The 24,191-nt window shown below is 43.5% G+C and overlaps 1 protein-coding gene across 2 annotated transcripts in view; it reads right to left on the bottom strand.

Moving 5' to 3' along the window:
* Window positions 1–1,146: 1,146 nt before the first annotated feature.
* LOC118393557 (tight junction protein ZO-2-like) overlaps window positions 1,147–24,191 on the bottom strand; it is a 96,981-nt gene continuing 73,936 nt past the window's right edge. For both annotated transcript variants that reach the window (XM_052461845.1, XM_052461844.1), the window contains exons 6-23: window positions 24,011–24,114; window positions 23,593–23,746; window positions 19,079–19,175; window positions 18,689–18,837; window positions 18,376–18,439; window positions 17,619–17,769; window positions 17,210–17,318; window positions 14,677–14,896; window positions 13,517–13,701; window positions 12,640–12,735; window positions 12,472–12,551; window positions 10,887–11,097; window positions 10,193–10,293; window positions 5,282–5,506; window positions 4,418–4,528; window positions 3,200–3,574; window positions 2,971–3,056; window positions 1,147–2,750 (exon numbers count right to left, since the gene is read on the bottom strand). In XM_052461845.1, coding sequence (XP_052317805.1) covers window positions 2,582–2,750; window positions 2,971–3,056; window positions 3,200–3,574; window positions 4,418–4,528; window positions 5,282–5,506; window positions 10,193–10,293; window positions 10,887–11,097; window positions 12,472–12,551; window positions 12,640–12,735; window positions 13,517–13,701; window positions 14,677–14,896; window positions 17,210–17,318; window positions 17,619–17,769; window positions 18,376–18,439; window positions 18,689–18,837; window positions 19,079–19,175; window positions 23,593–23,746; window positions 24,011–24,114 — 2,687 coding nt within the window. In that variant the 3' untranslated portion in view covers window positions 1,147–2,581. The remainder of the gene's footprint in view (window positions 2,751–2,970; window positions 3,057–3,199; window positions 3,575–4,417; window positions 4,529–5,281; window positions 5,507–10,192; window positions 10,294–10,886; window positions 11,098–12,471; window positions 12,552–12,639; window positions 12,736–13,516; window positions 13,702–14,676; window positions 14,897–17,209; window positions 17,319–17,618; window positions 17,770–18,375; window positions 18,440–18,688; window positions 18,838–19,078; window positions 19,176–23,592; window positions 23,747–24,010; window positions 24,115–24,191) is intronic.

Here is a 24,191-nt window from a genome sequence, read left to right as displayed (position 1 = left end):
ATATATATATATATATATATTAAATGTATATATATATATATATATATATATATATATATATTAAATGTATATATAACCAACCTCTGGCCTGTATTTGAAGTGGAAGGATGGTGGATGGTTACTTTCCAAGGCCTCTCCTGAAGAGCCAGATCAAACCCCCCCCCCCTGGTGGTGATGTTATGTAACAACAGTATCAGGGGAACTGGTATCCATAACGTGTCCACAGTAGGACTGTTTCCTATTAACGTTTATGTTAATGTGATAGATGATTTGCAGCTTGCCAACGCTCGAGGCACGATGAGTAACTAAGTGTACAACAAAATAAACACCAACCCCCCAATCAGTCAAATACAAAGTGATCGTTTAGGTAGCCACAGTATCACACACATAAAATAACCTTAACATGACTGAGCCAATCAGACACAAGCTGTACTGGCCGGGTTACACATCCACCATAGCTGCATGAACCATGTTGAAAAGGACAATGTGAACAGAAAATAAAGCCAGCACAGGGTGTTTTCTCCACTCGGTCAATGAAATACTTTTTTATTTGGTGTTGTAAGATAAAACTACATGAAAGACCCAAAGCTGACATTGTCCAGTCATTCCTCTCTCTCTCTGTTTCTCTCTCTTTAATACTGTGTGTTCAATCATAAGCACTTATAACCCACTGGAGGTATAGTGTGAACTGAGATACAATCAAGCATGTAATAACATGTAGAAACACATCAACAGTGTAACAGAGACCACGACAGCCAACATGACAGACGCCACAACAGAAATGACTGACATACATATCAACCAATCACACGTCTCCTACATCAAACCTCCTCCCTGAAACCACCTGATCTGGGTTGCTATTCAATCAAAACCGGTATCCAGGTGTCCGTGGTTAAAACAAAAATGACCTTCCTCTTTTGAAAGATCATGTTTGAGTTATATTACTGATCATTTTTTTTTGTTCCGCACAGTTAATTTATTGTCATACATTTTATCATACCCAGGAAACTCGGAAAACATTCCCCCCCAATTTCGTGATATCCAATTAGTAGTTACAGTCTTGTCCCATTGCTGCAACTCCCGTACGGAGGTTGAGAAGGTTGAGAGCCATGCGACCTCTGAGCCGCACTGCTTCTTGACACACTCCCCTAACACGGACGACACTAGGCCAATGTGCGCCGTCTCATGGGTTTCCCAGTCGCGGCAGGCTGCGACACAGCCTGGAATCGAACCCGGGTCTGTAGTGACGCCTCTAGCACTGCGGTGCAGTGCCTTAGACCGCTGCGCCACTCAGGAGGCGGTTTTGATTAAATGCTGTTCCCATGTTGGACATGTCTCTGGGGGACAGGACTGGTTACGGATATTATCGTTGTGGAGGAAGGGACAAAGGGACGGTACAGTGGGGACAGTATTAAGGTTTTGGTGTCTCTTGTTCCCTGTTTTCCCTAAAAGCTTGAGAGCAGCAGAGTGGTGTGGTCCAGGGGACAGGGGTGCCATGCATGGTCAGATGTCCCCAAACCTCATTATGTTATTCATAAAGTAAAAGGCACTTAAAAAAATCTTACATTCCAGTGTATTGTATATATAATATATTGCCTCTTTCGTTCGCTCTCTCGATCTCTCTCATATATATATATATATTATGTATACACACACACACACACACACACACACACACACACACACACACACACACACACACACACACACACACACACACGAAGGAATGCAAAGATGGAGGAGTATAAACACCAGACATTGTATATATAATAATATATATGTGACCTTTTAAAATAGTTTGGAGACAGCTGGTTATAATGTTGGATATAGTACAAAAGGAAAGGAGTAACGAGAAGAAGATACAGCTTGGAGGACTCGTAAGGTTTAAGGTTCTTGTGGAGTGCAGAGAGGGACTCGTGGTAATAGGTTTCAGTTGCTCTGCAGGCAGCAAACTGAAGGAGTTGCATAGGCAAGAAATAACATCCTGATTAAATGGATCATAACAATAACACAGATCGGTGTAACAGTAACACAGATCGGTGTAACAGTAACACAGATCGGTGTAACAGTAACACAGATCGGTGTAACAATAACACAGATCGGTATAACAATAACACAGATCGGTATAACAATAACACAGATCGGTGTAACAAAAAAGAACTCAACCAAACAAGCAAATAGAAATTAAACAAGAATAATAACAGTGAGGTAACTATCCACTTTTTGAAGCAAAAAAGCGGTTTTAAGAAAAACTTAAAACTGGCCAGCTTCCGAGTCAGCAGCGTATTGGTGCAGGGTCAGGGGAGGGGGGCAGAGTCCCGGTGGAATTGAGTGTGCGTTTGTGTGCGCTGAACTGAGTCAATCAGAGCAAGGCTCAGCAGTGTGTGGGTGTCTCTGTCAACCAGCCCTGTGTCTTGTTACTTTAGGGTGTTAAGGGTAGTCGGGGGTCCAGGAGAGAAGGGGCACTACAGTTTAGTGTGGTAGGGTAGGTAGGTGGGTGTGGTAGGGTAGGTAGGTGGGCACGTAGTAGTGCTACACTTCATTCAGTGTCCTGGTATTTTATGGCTGTTGGTAGCATAGTCTAAAGTTCTGTGTCCTGGTATTTCTGGTTGTTGGTCTGGTAGTAGCCTCTCTTGGTGTGGTCTGCCAGCTGGCGTCGGTACTCTTCCTCTTCGCTGGGGTAGAACCCACAACTCTCAGAGTATGGCAGCTTGGAGGGAGGGGTCTGAGGCTCAGGACGTGAGCTGGAACTGAACACACACACACACACACACACACACACACACACACACACACACACACACACACACACACACACACACACACACACACACACACACACACACAAATGTACAATACACAAAGACACATATTGAGTGTAAATCCCCACACGCAGATGAATATAGAGTACAACTGAGAGCGGACAGACGTAACACAATGGGTAAAAACCCACCCATGTTGAGTTCCTACCCTATAGGCTGAGGCCGGCTGTGATCCAGTTTCTGGGTCTTCACAGGGACAGCATAGATGTCTGGGTGCTTCTGAGCTATCTCCAACTGGCCAGAGACAGACATTAGTATGATGTTTTGATGACAACACAGACTAGCAGGCACACACTCTTTCTCTCTCACACACACATTCAGAGGTGCACACACACACACAAACACACATTCAGAGGCGCATGCACGCAGGCACACACCCTGGCGTTCTGGGCCTCCTGCAGCTCCAGCATCCTCTGAGTGCGTGCAAAGTGGTCCATCTTCTCAAAGGCCTTGATCTTCCCCAGGAACGACTTGAGGCTGGGGTCCTCAGGGCTCTCCCCTGGCTCCTCCGGGCCCCTAAAGGCCGCTGTGTTTGGGGCTGTGCTGCGGGTGGTGTCCTGGGTATTATAGGAAGGTTTGATGGCGATGGGGGGAGGTGCCAGTGGCTTGGCCTTGCCAAATGAGTTAAGGGTGCGAGGGAGAGGAGGGGGATCGCTGGCAGGGCTGGAGGAGTGGGAGTCGTAGCCTCGGCTGGGGGGGGGCTCGTATGACCCTATGGGAGGGACTACCTCATCCCTGAACAGCAGCTTTACCTTGAGGGGGAGGGAGGGAGGCGGGGGGGTGGGGTGGGGTTGGTGGACCAGCATAGAATTAGAATGAATCAAATCATTTTGATTCGATTCAGTCAATGAAATCATTCTATTTCTATGGGGACCAAACAGGGTTAGTCACAGATCCGCACACCAAACATTTCTGTACGTGAATAGTAGATTTGTGACTAGAAAAACACTTGAAACAATAAATCATTAACTTTAGGCTTCCGCCCTCATTACCCCACTATTGATTTACAACATAAAAGAAGCTTCAAGTTGTACTTTCCCAAACACATTCATAACAGAAGACAATGTTGAATACCACATTTTGATAGACAACACTGACCAAAACCACAGACACCTATTTCTCTACAACACTGTAAGAGTTCAAAACACAGGTAGCCTATATTACTCTAGAATATCTGTTCAACAGACAAAGGTTCACAATACTATTAATGACCATGAGGTTTCACGAACGCAGGACCCTTCTATCACCACAAGGAATTTGGGGAGTTACTTATTGCTAATTAGGTACCAGAGTGGTCTGCTGTTGGAGGAATCCAAGCCGTGGTGGGTGTGGTTTCTCCAGATCAAATCATTCTTTAGAGAGAAGGGGAGTTTGCTAGTTCTGATTTAGTTAAAGAGCTAAGGGGTGGTGGGGGGTTTCAAACATTCAAATGTAAGTGGATGTTTGAAAGCCACCGGAGATCTTGTACTTATCTACGCCAAAAACCACACAGTTGCCTAAAAATCTGATGCTCACTACCGGTTGACTTTATGTTCGAAACATGGTAAAAGTGAATATAAGAGGAATTTGTATGTGTGTGTGTGTCTGTCTCTCACCTTGGGGGGGTCAGGTACAAACGCGGGGGGTGGGCTGGCGCTGCTGAGCACCTCCCTGCTGCCCACCCTCCTGACACGACCACGGATCTCTGGACTACACCTGCGCAGGATCTGACCCCAAAAACACATATACACACATAGGACAGAGTCAACAGGAAGTACCATGCAGGTTCACAGGCTGGGTCAAGGGTCAACCATGCTGATTATTGAAGTGTCATGTTTTAATTATAGAGGGGTTGTGTCTCTTTGCATTCAAAAGGGCCAAGAGGTGACATCTGCATAAACCAGGTGCATAGAAGCGGAAGAGGAAGTAATACTGTACATGCAGTTAGTAGCCTATATGTAACACTGTTATACACTCCTACCCTGGGACACACAAACAGATTTTAAGATCCTCGCACAGCTATAAAAAAAATCATACAGTTCCCTAGTGTGTTTCCAGTCTGTTTTTAACTACTGTACTAGAGAGAAACTGGCCACAGGCCTTTGGGAGGGCTATTATCATAGTGCTGAATGGCCTCTATTTAGAAAACTGTTTTGCTAAAGTGCATCTGACACATTGGGTATTCCTGAAACAACCCAAACAAATGCTAACCAGATGGTATTGATGTTGGTCATGTCAGCCTAGATTGGACTGGGGATATCATAGGTGTAATGATGTGTTTGAACTGTAGAGGGCAGAATAGATTCTTACAACTGACAAGGCTGTGAGGTTAGGACATCACAATACATGGGCTACATGGGCTGCTTATGGGCTGTATGTGCGTGTTGTTAACTATGCATGTGTGTGTGTGTGTGTGTGTGTGTGTGTGTGTGTGTGTGTGTGTGTGTGTGTGTGTGTGTGTATCGCTATGTATCTCTAACCTCCTCAGCCAGCACGGGCTCAGAGGAGCGGCTGATAGCGGACACGTGCAGTTGGTCAGCCGGCTCGTTGTCCAGCTCGTTATCCGTGTAAGCCCCACCCTCATCCGCCGTGTCATCGTAGTCGCTGGCCAATCGGCTGTCCATGCTCAGGTAGTCGGCTGACATGGCTGACAGGTATGACATGCGGTCGTCATGGAGATCAAGGTCCATCTCCGTCCAGTCCAGCTAAAAGAGACACATGATGGATCTTGGTGTACAGAGAGGAAGCAGAAACAAAAACAAAAACAAAGAAAGAAAAGAAAGAAGAACCGAGCTGTAGAGCACCAGTGGTAGAAGGATTCACACAGTGAGCATGCTCACAACACAGGACTCAGGAAATAGAGCAAAACACTTTTCACCATCTTAAAAGTGATAGAAAAGGCTGAGTACAGTATGAAGAAACTAGACTAAGTGTAGTAGTACCAAGGCAAATAGTTAAGATTGACTAGTACACAGAAGTATACAGAAATAGCTTGAAAGGAAAGAACGGTGAATATGCTATACAGTTGAAGTTGGAAGTTCACATACACTTTAGCTAAATACATTTAAACTCAGTTTTTCACAATTCCTGACATTTAATCCTAGTAAAAATTCCCTCTTTAAGGTCAATTAGGATCACCACTTTATTTTAAGAATGTGAAATATCAGAATAATATAGTAGAGAGTGATTTATTTCAGCTTTTATTTCTTTCATCACATTCCCAGTGGGTCAGAAGTTTACATACACTCAATTAGTATTTGGTAGCATTGCCTTTAAATTGTCTAACTTTGGTCAAATGTTTCGGGTAGCCTTCCACAAGCTTTCCACAATAAGTTGAGTGAATTTTGGCCCATTCCTCCTCACAGAGCTGGTGTAACTGAGTCAGGTTTGTTGGCCTCCTTGCTCACACATGCTTTTTCCAGTTCTGCCCACACATTTTCAATGGGATTGAGGTCAGGGCTTTGTGATGGCCACTCCAATACCTTGACTTTGTTGTCCTTAAGCCATTTTTCCACAACTTTGGAAGTATGCTTGGGGTCATTGTCCATTTGGAAGATCAATTTTTTTCAAGGTCAGTCTCGCAAAGACGTATTCTTGTGTTCTAACTACCCGCTATTCAAAGCGTTCTGAACAAATTATCGGAATCGTTCACAAACATTGGCACATTCTAAAATCCGATTAAAGTCTTGGTAATTTGTTTTCGGACCTTCCCTTGGTCGTATTCTCGCAGGGCAGAAATCTCAGAGACCAATTGGTACTCTCTGATTTACCACCCCAAGATATTCCTGAACAACATCTATTTGCGTCCCTACTGGATGGAAATTACAAATGTAATAGCTGTGCTCAATGCAATGGCACTTATAAATGTAGATAATTCAAACACCCCCAAACAGGGAAATTGATCCCAATCAAAGGGGTAAATGGAGCACATAGTGTATTATGTGCTCCACTAAGACAGTTATTTATCTTCTAACTTGTCCTTGTGGTAAAAATTATGTGGATAAAACAAAGCGTGAATTAAAAGTACGTATCTCAGAGCATCGTAGCACCATTAGGTGTAAAACCTTAACTTACCCAATTGAGGCCCACTTCTTGGAGGCAGGCCACTTGATTTCGTCTCTGCGTTATATTGGCATCGAACATGCCAATAGGAGAGGGGGTGACCTGTGATAATTTATTGTTAAAACGAGAGGCTGCCTAGATCTTTAACTTAAAAACCCTTGCTCCCTTCGGACTCAACGTAGACTTTGATCTGAAGCCATTCTTGTGATTATTGTGACTTTGTCATTGTAATTGTTTGTAAGCTTGTGTAGTCGAAAATTAATTTATGATCGTATGCTATCCATTTGTTGTTTGTATGCTTTTCTTTGTATGCCATTTTAATATTTGATAATTAACCAATTATATTAGGCCACTCTTGGCCATGATTACAGACACCTGTGTCTTTTGACACTACATAAACGAGTCATCCCGCAGTGTTTGTGATTATACCCTGATGAAGACAGCTTGGCTGTCGAAACGTTGGTAATTCAATTTTAGCTTCTGATCTCCTAGTGTACGGCTCTCTTTTATTTTTAATTTCGAAGAGGTCTTGAGATGTTGCTTCAATATATCTACATCATTTTCCTTCCTCATGTTGCCATCTATTTTGTGAAGTGCACCAGTCCCTCCTGCAGCAAAGCACCCCCACCACATGATGCTGCAACCCCCGGTCTTCACGGTTGGGATGGTGTTCTTTGGCTTGCAAGCCTCCCCCTTTTTCCTCCAAACATAACGATGGTCATTATGGCCAAGCAGTTCTATTTTTGTTTCATCAGACCAGAGGACATTTCTCCAAAAAGTACGATATTTGTCCCCATGTGCAGTTGCAAACCAAAGTCTGGCTTTTATGGAGGTTTTGGAGCAGTGGCTTATTCCTTGCTGAGCGGCCTTTCAGGTTATGTTGATATAGGACTTGTTTTACTGTGGCTATAAATACTTTTGTACCTGCATCTTCACAAGGTCCTTTGCTGTTGTTCTGGGATTGATTTGCACTTTTCACACCAAAGTACATTAATCTCTAGGAGACAGAAAGTGTCTCCTTCCTGAGCGGTATGATGGCTACATGGTCCCATGGTGTTTATACTTGCGTACTATTGTTTGTACAGAATGTGGTACCTTCAGGCGTTTGAAAATTGCTCCCAAGGATGAACCAGACTTGTGGAGGGCTAAACATTCTTCTCTGAGGTCTTGGCTGATTTCTTTTGATTTTCCCATGATGTCAAGCAAATAGGAACCGAGTTTGAAGGTAGGCCTTAAAATACATCCACTGGTACACCTCCAACTGACGTCAATTAGCCTATCAGAAGCTTCTAAAGCCATCACATAATTTTCTGGAATGTTCCAAGCTGTTTAAAGGCACAGTCAGCTTAGTCTATGTAAACCTCTGACTCACTAGAATTGTGATACAGTCAATTATAAGAGAAATAATCTTTCTGTAAACAATTGTTGGAAAAATGACTCATGCACAAAGCAGATGTCCTAACCGACTTGCCAAAACTATAGTTTGTTAGCAAGAAATTTGTGGAGTGGTTGAAAAACGAGTTTTAATGACTCCAACCTAAGTGTATGTAAACTTCGGACTTCAACTGTAGATTTGAAGTAGACAGTAAGACAATTTTACAGAACATGATTGAAACATGTACATAATACAGGGTAAAATAGTACAATAAGTATATTAGAGGATAGGAGTGTAGCAGAATATACCCACTGAGCAGACGTCAATTCAACGTCTATTCCACGTTGGTTCAACATCATTTAATTGAAAGGAACCGGAAACACTGTTGTTTCAACCAGTGTGTGCCAGTGGGTAGCATGTGTAGGGTAGAGTATATTATAGGGTTGTGAACGTTTTAAAATTCAAAATGGTAAATAAAGAAAAAACCCCTTACTGAAAACAAAATGTGGTTGTTTTTGTTGACAATATTTTAAATGACAGTGCAGTTATCACAAAACTACCACTAACAGATCCCAACCATCATCATAAAGGGAAACATTTGAACAAATAGGCCTACCTAATGCAACAACGATGGAACGTTAGTAAGAGGGGACATGCATATTTCAAATGATTTGCCATGGATATATAAATCCCTCCGCACCTTATCGTCAGTAAGAGTTGAAAAAAAAGTGCATATTCCATAAATTATTGCAGTTGATATGCAGCCCTTGTCAAGGCCTACTTGAATTTGTGAAGTAATTAGCTAAATTAACGACTGCTAGACAATTTCAGCCGTGACTAGTGCTACTGAAACAGGTGCGTCTTTCTCTCTCATATCACCGTTGCTTTCTGTTTGGGGTTGTAGGCTGGGTTTCTGTAAAGCACTTTGTGAAATCTTCTCACGTAAAAAGGGCTTCATAAATACATTTGATACCGCCTTTATAATGGGAGTTGAGACATCGCCTAGAGTTAACAGCATTAACCTGTTTAACCAGTAGATACCCGCATTTGGCGCGTTTTCTTTTGCCCTGTGTTTAATGAGCTTAAACTTGGTAGGCAGATAGGCTGAACATAAAACAAAGTAGGCCATTAATGAATATTCTATTTGGCTTCATCAAAAATGTTTTGTTGCATATTTTAGTCAGGAACCTGCCTAGGTTTAGGAGGGGTTGTAACCTATTCTAAATGCGACACTATAGCAGTCTGTGAAAAAAAATTGACAAGACAAATCCACTATTTCAAAAGTGCAGCTTACTTTTAATCAAGCAGTACATTTTGAATTGATGATAAAGCTATCGTGATTTGACAAGGAATGTAGCTTGTCCACAGTAGGCCTAACGGGAGTTTGGGTGCGCAGCACGCTTGTGTGTATAGGGAGCGGTCGAAATTGAGTGAGAGACACGTAATGGAGGTAAAAGAGAATTGAACCTTTACAGGATCGGTGGGTCCCCTGTGGGACAGTTGAGCTAACGTAAGCTAATGTCATTAGTACGAGGTTGTTAATTTAAGAGAAGAACTGTGATCACTTGGCTAGGTTTCTTTTTGGTGCGAGTCACTCATGCACATAAGAAATGGAAGGAACACTAGAGTCAACGTGAATTAACGATCGACTTCGGGACAAAATTTCACCTGCCCACTCGGGAAGTCACAAAGCAGATTCCAAATAACTAAGCCTACTGTATGACTTTGGTAGGAATTCATCTTCCCTTAGCAGTCATACCATGCAATAGGATTTCATGTGGAATTTTATCAAATGTTCTTAACGTTTTAACGGAAAACCGATAAGAAAATGGCAGTTTAAATGTTACAAAAATGTTTCAATTTGTCACACCCCTAGTATAGTACATTATGGTACAGTACATTATAGTACAGTACAGTATCCTGTGTATGAGCACTGTATGGTGAGCGTGTTTACCTTCCCCTCAGACACCCATACAGCCTGAGTCTGCTGCTCCCTGATAGAGTCCTTCACACTGCCATACCACGCATCGTTGGCCGAGTTCACATCAATAGTAGCTGTAGGGAGGAGAGCCCCGGAGCGAGGAGGAGAGGGGGGTAAAGAAAGAGAGAGAGAGAGATACAAGCGAGATAGAGGAAGTTGAGAGAGAAATAAAAAAGAGTTGGAGAGAGAGGATTGGGAAAGAGAGGGAGAGCGGACAGAGGGAGAGAAAGAGTGGGAGAGAAGCGAAAGAATGGAAGAGAAAGGAAAGGGTGAGAGATAATAGCACGATGGAACGAGTAGGGAGGGGGAGAGAGGGAGGGGGGTGTATCAGCACAAAAAATAGATCCAACAGATTATCCCTCATGCAGGAAGATCTTGTGTTCTATATTTGGCTGCTTAACTATTTGTTTATTGACGTTAGAGACTCGATAGTCATCTACAGAAATGGGTTTAACATGAATCACTGGCCAACTACAGGATTGTGTGTGTGTCAGATAGTCATATACACACACAGAGAGACAGAGGGAGAGAGGTCAACTCACTGGCCAACTACATGGACACTTCTGAGGGTGGTAGATAAAAGTAAATGGTGTGTGTACGCATGTATATCTGTTTGCGTATCTCTGTGTAACTGTGGGTGTGAAGCGGATCCATGTGTGTGACTAACCAGTGAATAGGTGAGAGCAGGTCTTCCTCAGTTTGACAGCCTGTTCATATAGTTTCCTAGCGCTGCGGTTGGAACCAGGTATCACCCTCTGCCTCATGGCCTTAACCCCTGGTTTACTGTCTGGGTTGAAGAAGATGACGATGGGGTACCACTGGGTGTAGTTCAGAGTGTCCACCGCCTTGGGAGTCACATCCAGCAGGGCATGCTTGTCCTACAGGGGACATGATGGGGGACAGTGATTGAATGGCGAGAGAGACAGATAGAGGGGGCCAAAGTGAGAGAGAGAGAGAGAGAGAGAGAGAGAGAGAGGGGGGTGAAAGAGAGAAAGATAGCTCGATCAGTGGTTCACAACCTTTTTTGAACTGTGGCACACCTTGATGGGATTTTAACATTTGTGCCACACCTAAAATTTCTGTATCAATTTATTAACTGGTAATTGCCATCTTACTCGTACTGCAAATAAACTATTTACAATCACAAATGCTTTTTGATAGATTAAATAGCCTAGCGTTTATATGAACTGCATTTGGGCCTGCATTTTCATCCTAGTTTATTGATAGGTGTGAAATGCACCACATTGATCTTGTTTAATTTGGGTATGCCCTAGTTTAAAGCAAATTTCCTGCAATTCTACATTGTTAAACATGACATATTTTGGATGGTAGACTATTTAATGATAATAATGATGTAAAAATGATTTGACAATATTTCCAATATATATGTAACATGAACTATCCATTATTATATGTCATCTTATTCAGTACACCTGGACAATAAGTTACAATGCTTTATGCTCTTGTGCAGTTTTCAAGTGAATGGCTCAATTTAATAGCATTGATTGAGACAGAGTCAGCATTGTATGAGATTACTTGTAAATCTGGTTGAGAACAAAGTAGAAAAAGATTTAAGACTGACTTCTGCACATCGTAGCTCAGGCTTCGGAATGTCATAGTGACAAATCAAAGATGTGCATCAAAGTTGTGTATATTACTGTTCAATTCTATCATAAAGCGTTGCGGTTGGTTGCTAAAATCGGGATTTGGTTCGGTGGGCAATATGTCAATTATTGTGGCCAATCCTTTGGATCCCCTTTGAGCCGGCCCTGCTTTGATATACGACACGGGATCGAAAGACCGTTAAAAATGACAGCCCAAATGGAATATTTCTGCCACTTGCCTACACACAGGCACAAAAGTAGGTAGATGAAAGGAGGCTACAGTACCAATCTAGTCATCGGAAACAGATTATTTCTGTGTCATGATTAAAACCGCATTTCGATTTCTATTCAACATGTCCTGCGATGTAATCAAGTTCTGTGTGATTGAAATGTGTCAGCATTATTTAAGGAGGAATGTGGTGATGTTGCGGTTGTTCACCATAAATTAGTGTTCAAGATTGATAGATAGACCATAAATCCAGATCGATAGATAGATAGATAGATAGATAGATAGATAGATAGATAGATAGATAGACAGATAGATAGATAGATAGATAGATAGATAGATTGATTTATTGATAGATCGATATATATATATAGATTGATTGATAGATTGATAGATAGAGAAAGGGAGAGAGAAGCTCTTACCAGCTCGATGATCTGGCGGATGGTGTTAAGTCTCACCACTCCTGAGGATTTCTCCGACCCGGCATCTTTAGGCTCCGTTTCTGACAATGGACAGAGACTGTGTTATTCAACAAATGACTAGTGTGACACAAGACAGACAGAGACAGACAGACAACGTGAGAGACTCACTGGCGATGACAAACAGGTCAGGCAGCTCGTTGGCTAGCTTGTCATTGGCTGCATCAGCTATAGGCCCAAACAGAACCACAGGACGTCTGAAACCAGCTACAGGACAAGAGAGGAGATGATGCTTTAGTCACTCCTTTGCAGTAGTACAACATGACGATCATTACTGGCTTTATCATGCACAATATTGGGGGCCATGTATAAATGTGTGTGTGTGGCGGGGGCTGACAGTGGCTAATAGTTAAATCAATAGAGACATTTTCCTGTTTTACAATCAAATGTCACGTTTTAGTGAAGCGCGTGCATCCCGACATCAAAAATCTCTGTAGCAGGATAGCTAACATTGATATTCTGTAAGGAACATTCTCCTCTCCCCCTCATCCCTTTTGCCATCTCTCCCCCTCTCCCCGTGGTGTGTATTTCCTGTGTGCTGGCCTGCCCCTTTCACCCCTCATTCCTTCCTAAAACGCTGTCACCCCCCTCCTCCCTTCGTCAATTATGTATTTCTCCTCAACTCTATCTCCCGCTCTCTCTTCCCACCCCCCCTCCAGTTTCCTGTGTGTTTCCCAATTATGGCCGGCATCTGTATCACCTCAAATCTCCACTCAAATCTGTATTCCTCTGAAACACTTCCCGCCCCTCCCTTTCCTCCCTTTTTAAATTATTATATATATTTTTTAATTTAACCTTTATTTAACTGGGCAAGTCAGTTAAGAACAAATTCTTATTTACAATGACGGCCTACCCCGGCCAAACCCGGACGATGCTGGTCCAATTGTGCGGCGCACTATGGGACTCCCAATCAAGGCCGGATGTGATACAGCCTCCCTCTCCATGTGTGTAATTTCCTGTGTGGTTTCCCTGTGTTGATCAGACCCACCCTCTCTGAGCACGACTCTCTCGTACGCAGGGAAGCGTGTGGCGATGGGCGTAGCGCTGACATCCTCTCTGCTCTTCCTCAGCTCCTTCCTCTTGGCTGCCCTTTGACCTCTCAGACGCCAGAAGTCGGCGCGGTCTGTGCCAGCAGCCTTATGGGAGTTCTGTACGCTCGCAATCTGATCAGCCCTGGGAGAGAGGGGGAGGGAGGGAGAAAAGGAGCAATAAGAGATGGGGATTATGAGGAGAGGTTAGAAAGGTGAGAAGGAGGGAAGAGGGGTGATATGTTTTGAAAAAGCGATGGTGAAGTCAGCATAGAGTGAGGGCAGTGTGTTGGGGTGAAAAAAAGGTAAGTGGGTGTGGGAGAGGGAGAAACATGAACTAAGACACGTGTGTTTACGATAAAAGACAGAAAATAAACACTCTTTCAAGTTGTTTCAGTTCAAATAACTTCCCACAGCCAAGGTCTGAGGATCTATTCTAAGAGAAGGGAGAGCACATGGAAGGAGGAAAATGGGGAGGAGAGGAGGACATTAAAACAGAGGAGGAGATGTTGGTGTACTGGCAGGTCAGATGAGTGGTGTGTGTGTGTGTGTGTGTGTGTGTGTGTGTGTGTGTGTGTGTGTGTGTGTGTGTGTGTGTGTGTGCAGGGATCAGGGGGAGACTCTAGTGAAGGGATCATCACCTAGATTGAGCTGAGGCCCGCCAGTTGGGGAACCCTAGTGTGTGATCTTGGAGTGTTTCATCCCAATGTGGGAGAGAGATGGCTCTGATTTGACTGATGTGGCTGAACACTCCCGACAGTGAACTGATGGCCAGGGAATCGTATCGGTCCTCTAAAAGTTACTATACTGGGGCCCAATCCTGACTTGAGAAATTCTAACATAGTTTCCTCCCAGTCCATGCTCTAAGGACGATGTCTTGGACCTGAGCTAAGTGTTATGGTTAAGGTTACTCCCTCCCATTCCATCTCATCTGCTCTAGTTAGGGATGATGTCTTGGAACCTAGCTAACTGTGCTACAGTAGCTAGCTCCTCGCTGTCTCTATCTCACCTGCTCAAGTTAGGGATGATGCCTTAGGGATGATTACCTGCTCTAGCCAGTGATGATGGCTTAGGGATGATTACCTGCTCTTATTAGGGATGATGCCTTAGGGATGATTACCTGCTCTTATTGGGGATGATGCCTTTCTCCAGCAGCTGTTTGTCCTTGCCGGTGCGGATGGCCAGCCAGTTGCCCAGCTTGCCATCGTAGAGAGTGTCCACCACTTTGAAGATCTCCCCTCTGGAGAAGGCCAGGCTCTGGGGAGCCTCCCGCTCATACTCAAAATGAGTCCTGATAAAGAACGAGTCACCACGACCAGATACCAGGATGTCATTGTAGACTGGAGAGAGGGAGGGGAGGAGAGAAAGCGAGAGGAAGTGAAAGAGAGATCAGGCTTCACTCCTTACAAATCCAAATGTACAATAGTACGCACTGTACATCAGTAGTCACCAACCCCTAGTTCTGAAGAGGTAAATGGCATGCAGAGTTTTGGTCAAGCCGAACACTAACTTTCCTGAAAACCCTGTAGCTCTCAGTGACAAGGGTTAATGAACGCCAACGGGAACATTTGGTTGCTACAAGTGGTTCCTTACGACCAATGTTCCATGTCCCCCTTTCCTTTCCATGTGCGCCCATTCAGTCCCATTCTCTACAGATCACACTTGCACTCCACTACTTCCTGATGACAAAATTAATTTTTCTGCTGCTCTAAGTTCACTACATACTTCAGTCTGAGACTGCCATCGTTGAAGTCGTTTGTGAAAATGTAGGGTGTTTTACAAAACAAAGTAATCAGTGATTGGATTATCTCTAACCAATCAGAGTATCAAAGCCAATGATGAATTTTCAAAATGCAGCTTTACCCACATATGTTCAACCCATCGGTTTCGGGACCAATCAGAAGGGTTAGAATGAGTTTGCGTTCTAGAAATCGTCAGGGAGGTACTCCGATGCAGATTCATTGCGGAGAAGAAACTAACATTCGTGGGCGTGGTATAGCGTTTGGCTGGAGCAAGAAGTTTAGGTAGCCAGGAAAACACCACTACCCCCGAGGCACAATCTCACACCAAGGAGATAGGGATTACGAGGAGGAGAGAGAAAGAGGGGAGAGGAGAGAGAGAGCGACAAGGGAAGAGGGAAGAGGAGAGGGAGAGTGAGGAAGAGAGAGAAAGGGAGGAAGAGATGACAAAGGGGTGAGATAAAAAGAGAGAGGAGGGATGAGAAAGGAAGAGAGAGATGGTGACAGTAGAGGTCAGTCATGCCTGTCCTCTCCTAGGCTGGCTGGCTGGCTGTCTGTGTGTGTGTGTGTGCGTACGCAGAGTTGTAGTACAAGATTTGGTGGGGTTCCAAATTCAATAACGTTCCCACAGCGCTCCCCGACAACCCAGCTGCTAGCTTTACACAGCCTGGCTGGCTAATAGACCGCACCTCCCACAATTCACTGCTCCCCGCTTGCCTGCCTTTTTGTCTGTCTGCAGATGAGGCCCCTGGTCCCTCTCACACACACAGGATGCATCCCAAAAGTAGTGCATTACAAAATTAAATAGGGTGCCAGACACAACTAAGCACCCACACAAACAGGGACATAAGGTTTATAGGCTAGTAGTATACACATAGTTCACATTAACACAGTTTTTAAAGATTCATTCATTTCAAGATTAACTTATGCAGTCCATAGTACATACATAAACCCTAACACAGTTATACAGAGACTCGGTTTGTACTGTACATGTTACATGTCACATTTCAGGGGCAATGGGTTTATGAGGCAATGTTCTCATTACGTAACTTGTGTGTCCCTCTCTCTGTGTGTGTGTGTGCGTGCGTGACTGGCTGTAACTGGTTTCTGTGCCGATGGGCAACAAGCTGCTGTCTCTGTATCACACTGACACAAAGTTATTGTATATGTGTGTGTGTACTTGTCTGCATTTGTGTGCGATTTGTGCATGCGTGCGTGCGTGCGTGTAGCCCTGGGGTCTGACCCGCAGTGTTTGTGTAATGAGTAGAGAGGAGCGTGGAGAGGACAGTGTGCACTACTCTGCTCACGGGGATATTCCACTGTTCACTTTAATCCTCTCATATCCTGCTGCATATAGCACCTATTCAACTAGACTGACTAAGAAAAAGGACTGACCCACTCTCCCTTTTCTTTTTCCACCAAGCTGTTCCACATTGTTCATTTGTAACCCGGCCCAAGTTTAGTAGCTCAGTTAGGGAGCATGGAGATTGTAATGCCAGGGTAGTGGGTTCAATTCCCAGGACCATCCATATGTAAAATGTGTGCACGCATGACTAAGTCAGCTTGGATAAAAGTGTCTGCTAAATGGAATATATTATTATTATTATATTATTGTCTTGTCAGGAAATATTTCATAATTTCGTGAACGCTACAATATTCCCCTGAAATGAAATCAGATTATGTGGATAACTATGAGGGGCAGTGTAAGATTAGTGCTTTGGAACTCTCTGGAAAACGATAGAAGTCAAGAACCATAGAAGTGTATATGGAACCTATGTCGTATATGGAACCTGTGTCTAGAGCCCTCTGAAGTACTATAGAACAAGGAAACTCTGGGAACCCTGTGAAACACGAAGACCAGAGAACTCTTTAGAACTCTGTGAGACAATCTCTAGAACCTTGTAGAAGCCTCACCATCAGGTTTACTCTGGGCCAGTATGGTGACGTCCTCTCCTTTAGGAATCTCCAACAGGAACAGAACAGCCTCTTCTCTCACGATGCCGCGGAAGTCAACGCTATTCACCTGCACACACACACACACACACACACACACACACACACACACACACACACACACACACACACACACACACACACACACACACACACACACACACACACACACACACACACACACACACACACACACACACAAAGGGTTCATGGGGAAATGAAGGGTTGTTTAATTTACTACAGTTATCAACACAACAGCTTTCAGAAAGTTTTTGTTGACTTTACAGATGTACAGTATTTGCCTTTGGTGTCCAGGTTTTGTATTGAACTCAGATGTTCCAATGCCGTTCACGGTGCCAAAGATGGTTACCTTCATGATTTGGTCTCCTGTGCGTAGCCCCTCCTCCTCGGCAGGACTACCCTCCTGGATGCCAGCGATGAAGATGCCCACATCGTTACCCCCCGCCAGCCTCAGGCCCACACTGTCCCCCTTCTGGAAACTCACCATCACTGTGTTAGTGCTGAATGGAAAGCAACATTACAAGTGGTTACATTAGGATCAACTCTATTGGTGAGATGCTTTGGAAACAAAAAGGTGGTTGAACTTTCTTTACCCCAATTGAAACACTGGCTTAGGAACTATCCTTTTGTAAAAAACAAAAGAAATATGCAAAAAACCTATGTCATTATCAATTTAAGTTCTGTCCCTTTAAACTCAGACTACATGGAGCTAGTTGCAGGTAACAGAAGTCCTGATCAAGGTCAGACTACGAGGCAGTTAGTCTGCAGCTAGTTGTGTATTCTAGGTTTCACCTGCAGTAGAGAGAGGAGGGTTGAGACACTCCTTCCTTCCCTCAGACTACAGACAAATAGTGCCTGTCAGCACACCCAGCCCAGCGCTAGGAGAACGTAAAAATAACCCTCCCTCCCTACGGACACACACACACATAAACGCACGCGCACACACAGCAGAGAGATGGAGCCATGGATGCATCATGAATATGAATGAGGAAAGGAGAGGTAAAGAAAGGAGAGGAGAGTCCACCTCTGACTCTCCCTCTTTCCATGTGCTAGCCTAGTCAGTGTTTCTTATAGGGCACTATAACTCTGGACAGCGATCTACTCACCCATAGAGCTCTTCATCCTCTGGGCTGGGGCGTAGCAGAATCTTAGGAGTAATCTTTGCTGACGCTGGTAAACAAGAAACACACATACATGAACACATCTAAACAAATACTGATGGGTGAGTTCTCATCAATGACCACCCGTACTGGTTGATTACATACTCAATCAATGACAGGCTAGATAATGCCAGGCTGAAAAGCTGTAGACTAACACCTGGTTACGAATGTTATACGATTTAATTTAAAAACAGGGCGTAGGTAGGATTTGAGGACACTTTTCTAGATGCATTGTGGATAAAATATGCATTGTGGGTACCTGGTTGCTCGTCAAGGCGTGGCAGCCCCTCTGAGGTCAGTATGGCAGGGCCCGGGGCGTTTGGGTCCTGTAGGGGGGGCACTCTAAAGGGCGAGGCCATGGCAGACATCTTGGCTACCCTGGGAGAGTCTTCCAGGCTAGTTAGAGGTCTGGGTGGGAGGGACACAAACTGGATAGGTTGGACACTGTAACAAGAACTGTAACAGTACCTCACTGACCTATTCTGAAGCTCTCCTCTCACATCCATCCACCCACCCTCCCTCCCAGGACAGGTTGGACACTGGAACAATACTGTAACAATGTAGTGGTTATATAACGCAGTACAGGTACAACAACTTTAATAATATATATTAATCAACAGACAGGTTCTCCCCCCACCCACCCACCCACCTGGGGTTCTCTCTCTCGTTGGAGGAGTGGGAAGATGGGTCCGACTGGCGAGATCTACGGTCCTCCTGTGGGGAGTAGGACTCCATCTCTGAGATATCTGAGAGAGAGACAGAGAGAGAGAGAGTGAAACATAGGAGATTAGAGAGACAAGGAAATCATATGGACTGTGTTCCCTTCACCAGGAGAACTTGTACACCAGTGGAAACCTGATTGGTTGCCCCAAGAAGAATCACCAGTCCCCTAGCTGTGTAGGAGTCAGATATAGGTAGAGTTAATTAAGCATTCTCTGCCTCTTTACAACACGCTCTGAGTGACTTCACAGTATATACAAAGTTCTGTACTATACTGTACGGTCCATCTAAACCACAGTAAATACTGTAGAGTATATTAATGTAATTTTAAACCAGAGTATACAGTATACTGTCATTCTAAACCACTGTTGGAAATTCTGAAGATTTGCCATACAGTACATATAGTATTTAGTATGCAAATATGATATCTGTGACTCATAACAACTGAAGATGTTAAGTTTCCAGATCTGTGTTGCTATGTATTCTATGACTAGATAGATATGTAGTAGATTGTCTGTATGGTTTCATAACAGTGAAATGAAAAGGTAGTGAGCCACACTAGGCCTTAGTACACTACTGACATTGACAGACTGCACTGTACAGTACAGCGATCTAACAGGCCTCAGTCACTTTGTTCTGTCATCTATGTTCCTGTTCATTCCCTCTGATGTCTCTGCCAATGAGAAGCCTTTCATTGGTCTGTCATGGTTTTGATCTTCTAAAACTGTCTCGGTCCTAGATGTGGGACTCGGAGCAGTGTTCTAAAGAGTAGGAGGAGAGAAGAGGGAGAGTACAGAGAAGCCTGTGGAAAAGAGGAGCTTTTAACAGGCTTTGAGAGGACCCAGGTGTTAGAGCGAAAGAAGGCAACAAGAGAGACTGTGAAACTGCCCTGTTCAAAATATGCCATAGGTCGATAGAAAGACACATCATATCTAGTGCCCTGTAACCTAACCATGAAAAACCCCAGGCCCATAGCACAGAGTGTTTTCAGGTCAATAAAACTCTGGGCCCTAAACTATTCCCCCATAGCTCTATGGCTTTAGCACTGTCTCGGGCGTAGCAGTATATTCAGTCTCACTCCATTACCAAATACATTTTTCACATTTAATTGTTCAATTAGAAAGTGATTTAAGTGAATTTGTTAGTGGGGCCGACCATGGTGATGTTTCCTTGGGACAGTCCATTAAATCTCTATTAATTAAATTACAGTTAGTCATTGAGACAGACTGTTACTGTAACACGTGGTGGTCTAGTGAAGAGCAGTGGAGGGGAAAAAGTGATGACTCCATGGTCCTCATCAGGGAGAGAGAGAGAGAGAGAGAGAGGGGAGATGGGAGAGGGAGATTGATGGAAATATGGAGGGAAAAAGACCATAAGAGCGAGGGAGTGAAGGAATGATAGCAAAGGAGAAAGAAAGAGAGCGATAGAGGGAGGGAGTGGCGAGGGAAGTCGTTACTGTGAGTGGTGGTGTTGCATCTGAAAGTGCATGATCCTGTTGCATCAACACTCCTCGGCTCCTGTAAAGAACTTCAGACAGACACAGAGACAGATAGGCAGACATACAGACACCGAGGTAGATAGACAGACTGACAGATGGCTGAACAGACAGACATGCCTCTCATAACAGCAGATGGTATATTTCCAGCAGGAGAGCCACACATACAGTAACAGGCGGGCTTATTCACGGGTGGATTGAAACATCGAAACATGAAAGCCACAAACAGGTAAAAATGAACACAGCTAGTTGATTGGTTGGTTGGTTTAGCCGGTGTGCATGTGTGTGTGTGTGCAGTGATCTAGTGGTGCCTGGAGAAGTGGGTATGCTCAAATTTCGCCCAAAATTTCCCAAACGCCTTGTGTGAAAAATGTCAAAACAGTGACAACCGAATGTCCTAAAATGATCAATCTCATATTGGTCTTTCACAGTCAGGCCAACCCAAGCAGTACTGTGCAAATAGTTGGCCTATTATTGAAATAGATATATGAGACTATCAACTGAGTCAGAAATGTACATTTGCATGCTTAAAACAGAAATAAAAGTTTAACAACATTTTAAGCTAAACATTCTGATTTGTTCTATCAGTCATATTAATTGATACAGTGTATACCTCCACTACAATACTTTGATAAGCAGCACAAGGATTAAGAAGTGAGTATACGCAATGCCCACAAAAAAAGTGGTTATATGGTGTACACTGTACCTGCGTATACCCTCAGTTGTGTAGTGGAGGGTCTGTTTGTTAGATTGAGGGTCTGTTTGTTAATATGTACTGAACAGAGTGGTCCGTTTTTGTACTGTGTGCGCTGCCCCCTCCCCTCTCTGCTTTCCCTCTTCTCTCTCCCCCCTCTTTAATCAGAGTACTGGCAGAGGCACTGGCAGGGGCACAGGCTGGGCGGCTAGGACTTTGGCATGGGAGGAAAGAGAGATATAAACAAACCAAGCTAAAAGAGAAATAACAGGCTGATAAAATCCACCGTCGGAAGGTTTTAACTCCGGAGGGAAAGCACGCAGGGTACTTTAGAGTAAGGGTTGAGATTACGGTCTCAGAGGGACAGGTCCTCCAGGACCCCTCCCCATCCCATCCCGACAATCTCAACTGGATTATATGGAGGGGTGGGGTGAGAATGTAGTGGCGTCGGGATGTTTAGTTTATGTGGAGGGGTTTCTAGATAATAGTGGAATAAGGAATTTACTGAAAGACCTCATCCAAAACTAATGGTTTATGATGAGACAAGGCAGTAAGGATGCAGGCAGTAAGTGGGTCAGCCCGTGATCATGTTCTTCTCTGTACTCTATCCAAATCCTCAACTGCCCTCCCTGCCTTCAACCACCCACTACTTCCTGGTAATCCGCCTATCAGAGCTGGTTTGCCGTGACAGGAGACAGGCACGGAAATCAGGTTTGTTTTCATAGGCTGGCCTGAGATCAGTTTATCACACATACCGCCACAATGACAGGAGGATACCATGTCTGTAATGTTAATGATTAGCCCTGAAAATGAAAATAATACTTTGTATGAAATGGTAATGTTGTATGTTAAACTATGGGTTAAAATACTAACAATTATTCACTAAAATCCTAGTGTTCAACTCCTGTTAATACTGAAAGAAGAATATTAATGTTGTTACAATGGTTATAATGATGCGGTACCCATCGTACCCACTTATACTGTACAAGACATGGTTTTTCACGCAATTCCAAATCTTATTTGGAATTGAAATGTAGCTATGTTTTTACCCCTTCTAAGTTGTTGCATGTTTTTACTAATGACAGAATACGCTCAAATATGTATCAAAGCTATAGATAGAGTAAAACAATCACTTAAAGTGGTACAAAGCTTGTACTGCGTGAACTTTTAAGTACAACTAAAACAGTAAAATATTTGTACTAAATGTACAGTAAAAAAAATGTGATATTTGTTCCATTGGCATTATTCAACCTACTGTCCTTAATAAATCACACAGTGCAAAATAGATAGTGATTAAAATATTTTATTGGTTTTTAGGAAAATATTAAAAAGTTAAAGTTTAATAGCAAAAAAGGAAGTGCAAAGTGTAAAAGCTTTACAACTTGCAGTAGTGTAGTGGTTGGCAGAGTTCATTTTTACAGTTTAAAGGCAACCAATGCAAACATTACTGTTGTGACTCTCTTGGGTGGTCCTTCATCTAAAAGAATGACATTTTATCTGGAAGAGAGAAGACAAAAAATCATTTCTCTTTTGTAGGTTACGATTGAGGAAATCTATTTTTGTTGTCAATACTTTATATTCATGGTCTGTTTAACTTCCTAGTATGAGAGTAAACGTCCAAAATGTTTACCCTTAAATAGCGTACTTAGGCTAGTAAATGACCCACTTTAGGTCACTATGTCCTGTCTGTACATTAAGAACATTAAGTCTAATGAGAATGGACTCTATAACCTCTGTGTGTGTGCGATATGGCAGCTGCAAGCAGAAACGTGACACTTTCCAATTTCATGTCCCATTTATATTTTTAACCCGTTGAATGCCAGATATTTTTACTGCAACAGGGCCGTGGCCTGAGTTGGTGGCTGTCTACTCTGGAGGAATGTTGAAATAATGCCATTGGATACTTTTGAATATCGTTTTCTATTGATAACAAACCTGAGCAAACTTAGATATCTTCACCTAAATCCTAAACTGATCAGTATCAGATGTAATACGTTTCCTAATTGACCTTTTTAACCTGCAAATGTAATGTACACTACACTATGTACACTGTAATGTACACTAATTAACTGAAGTGATTTGACCTATTCATACTTGTGAAAGACCCAGTTTTGAGCCAAAGAATGGTGCTGGTTTTCATGATCACTGTATAGTGTTGCAAACTAGACTTGGCAACACTATACAGTACAGTGATCAATGATCTGTAAGTGCAGGGGAGCAGAGAACACTAACACGCACTGTAGCCCTCACTCACCATCAGGTTCGGAGTCGGAGTCTACGAGGGGCGGGATACGGATGAGGATCTGGCGGCGGTCTCTCTGGACGACCAGTTGGAGTTTTCCTCTAGACTTCTCTATGAGCTTCCCTGCATCGTTCAGAGACAGGTTCTCTGTTACTGTCCCATTGATCTGGAGCGAGGGAGAAGAGGAGCGAGATGGGAGAGGAGAGGACCAGAGGGGGAGAGAGAAGGAGAAATGAGATTAGTGTAAATGAGTGTTAGATGAGTAGTGATTTGACAGTTTGGTGGGAGAGAGGATTTAAAATGTTCCTCTTTGGCAGCATCCTTCTTTGTAGCCATGCCAACAATGACCGATTGAACTTACATTGAGAGTGTATGTGTGTGTAAAGGAGAGAACAAGATATTAATTGTGTGTGTGTGTGTGGTATATTACCTTGAGGATAATGTCTCCCTCCTGTAGGTTTCCGTCCTTGGCAGCCAGTCCTGTACTGGTCATCTCCTTGATGAATATCTGACTGCCCAGACGCAGACCATACTCTAGAAACACATAAACACACACACACACACACACACACACACACACACACACACACACACACACACACACACACACA

This window comes from Oncorhynchus keta, chromosome 14 (genome assembly GCF_023373465.1).
Source record: "Oncorhynchus keta strain PuntledgeMale-10-30-2019 chromosome 14, Oket_V2, whole genome shotgun sequence".
Lineage (NCBI taxonomy): Eukaryota > Metazoa > Chordata > Actinopteri > Salmoniformes > Salmonidae > Oncorhynchus > Oncorhynchus keta.
Note: the sequence above shows the minus strand (reverse complement) of the source record. Positions and strands in the feature narration are given on the sequence as shown.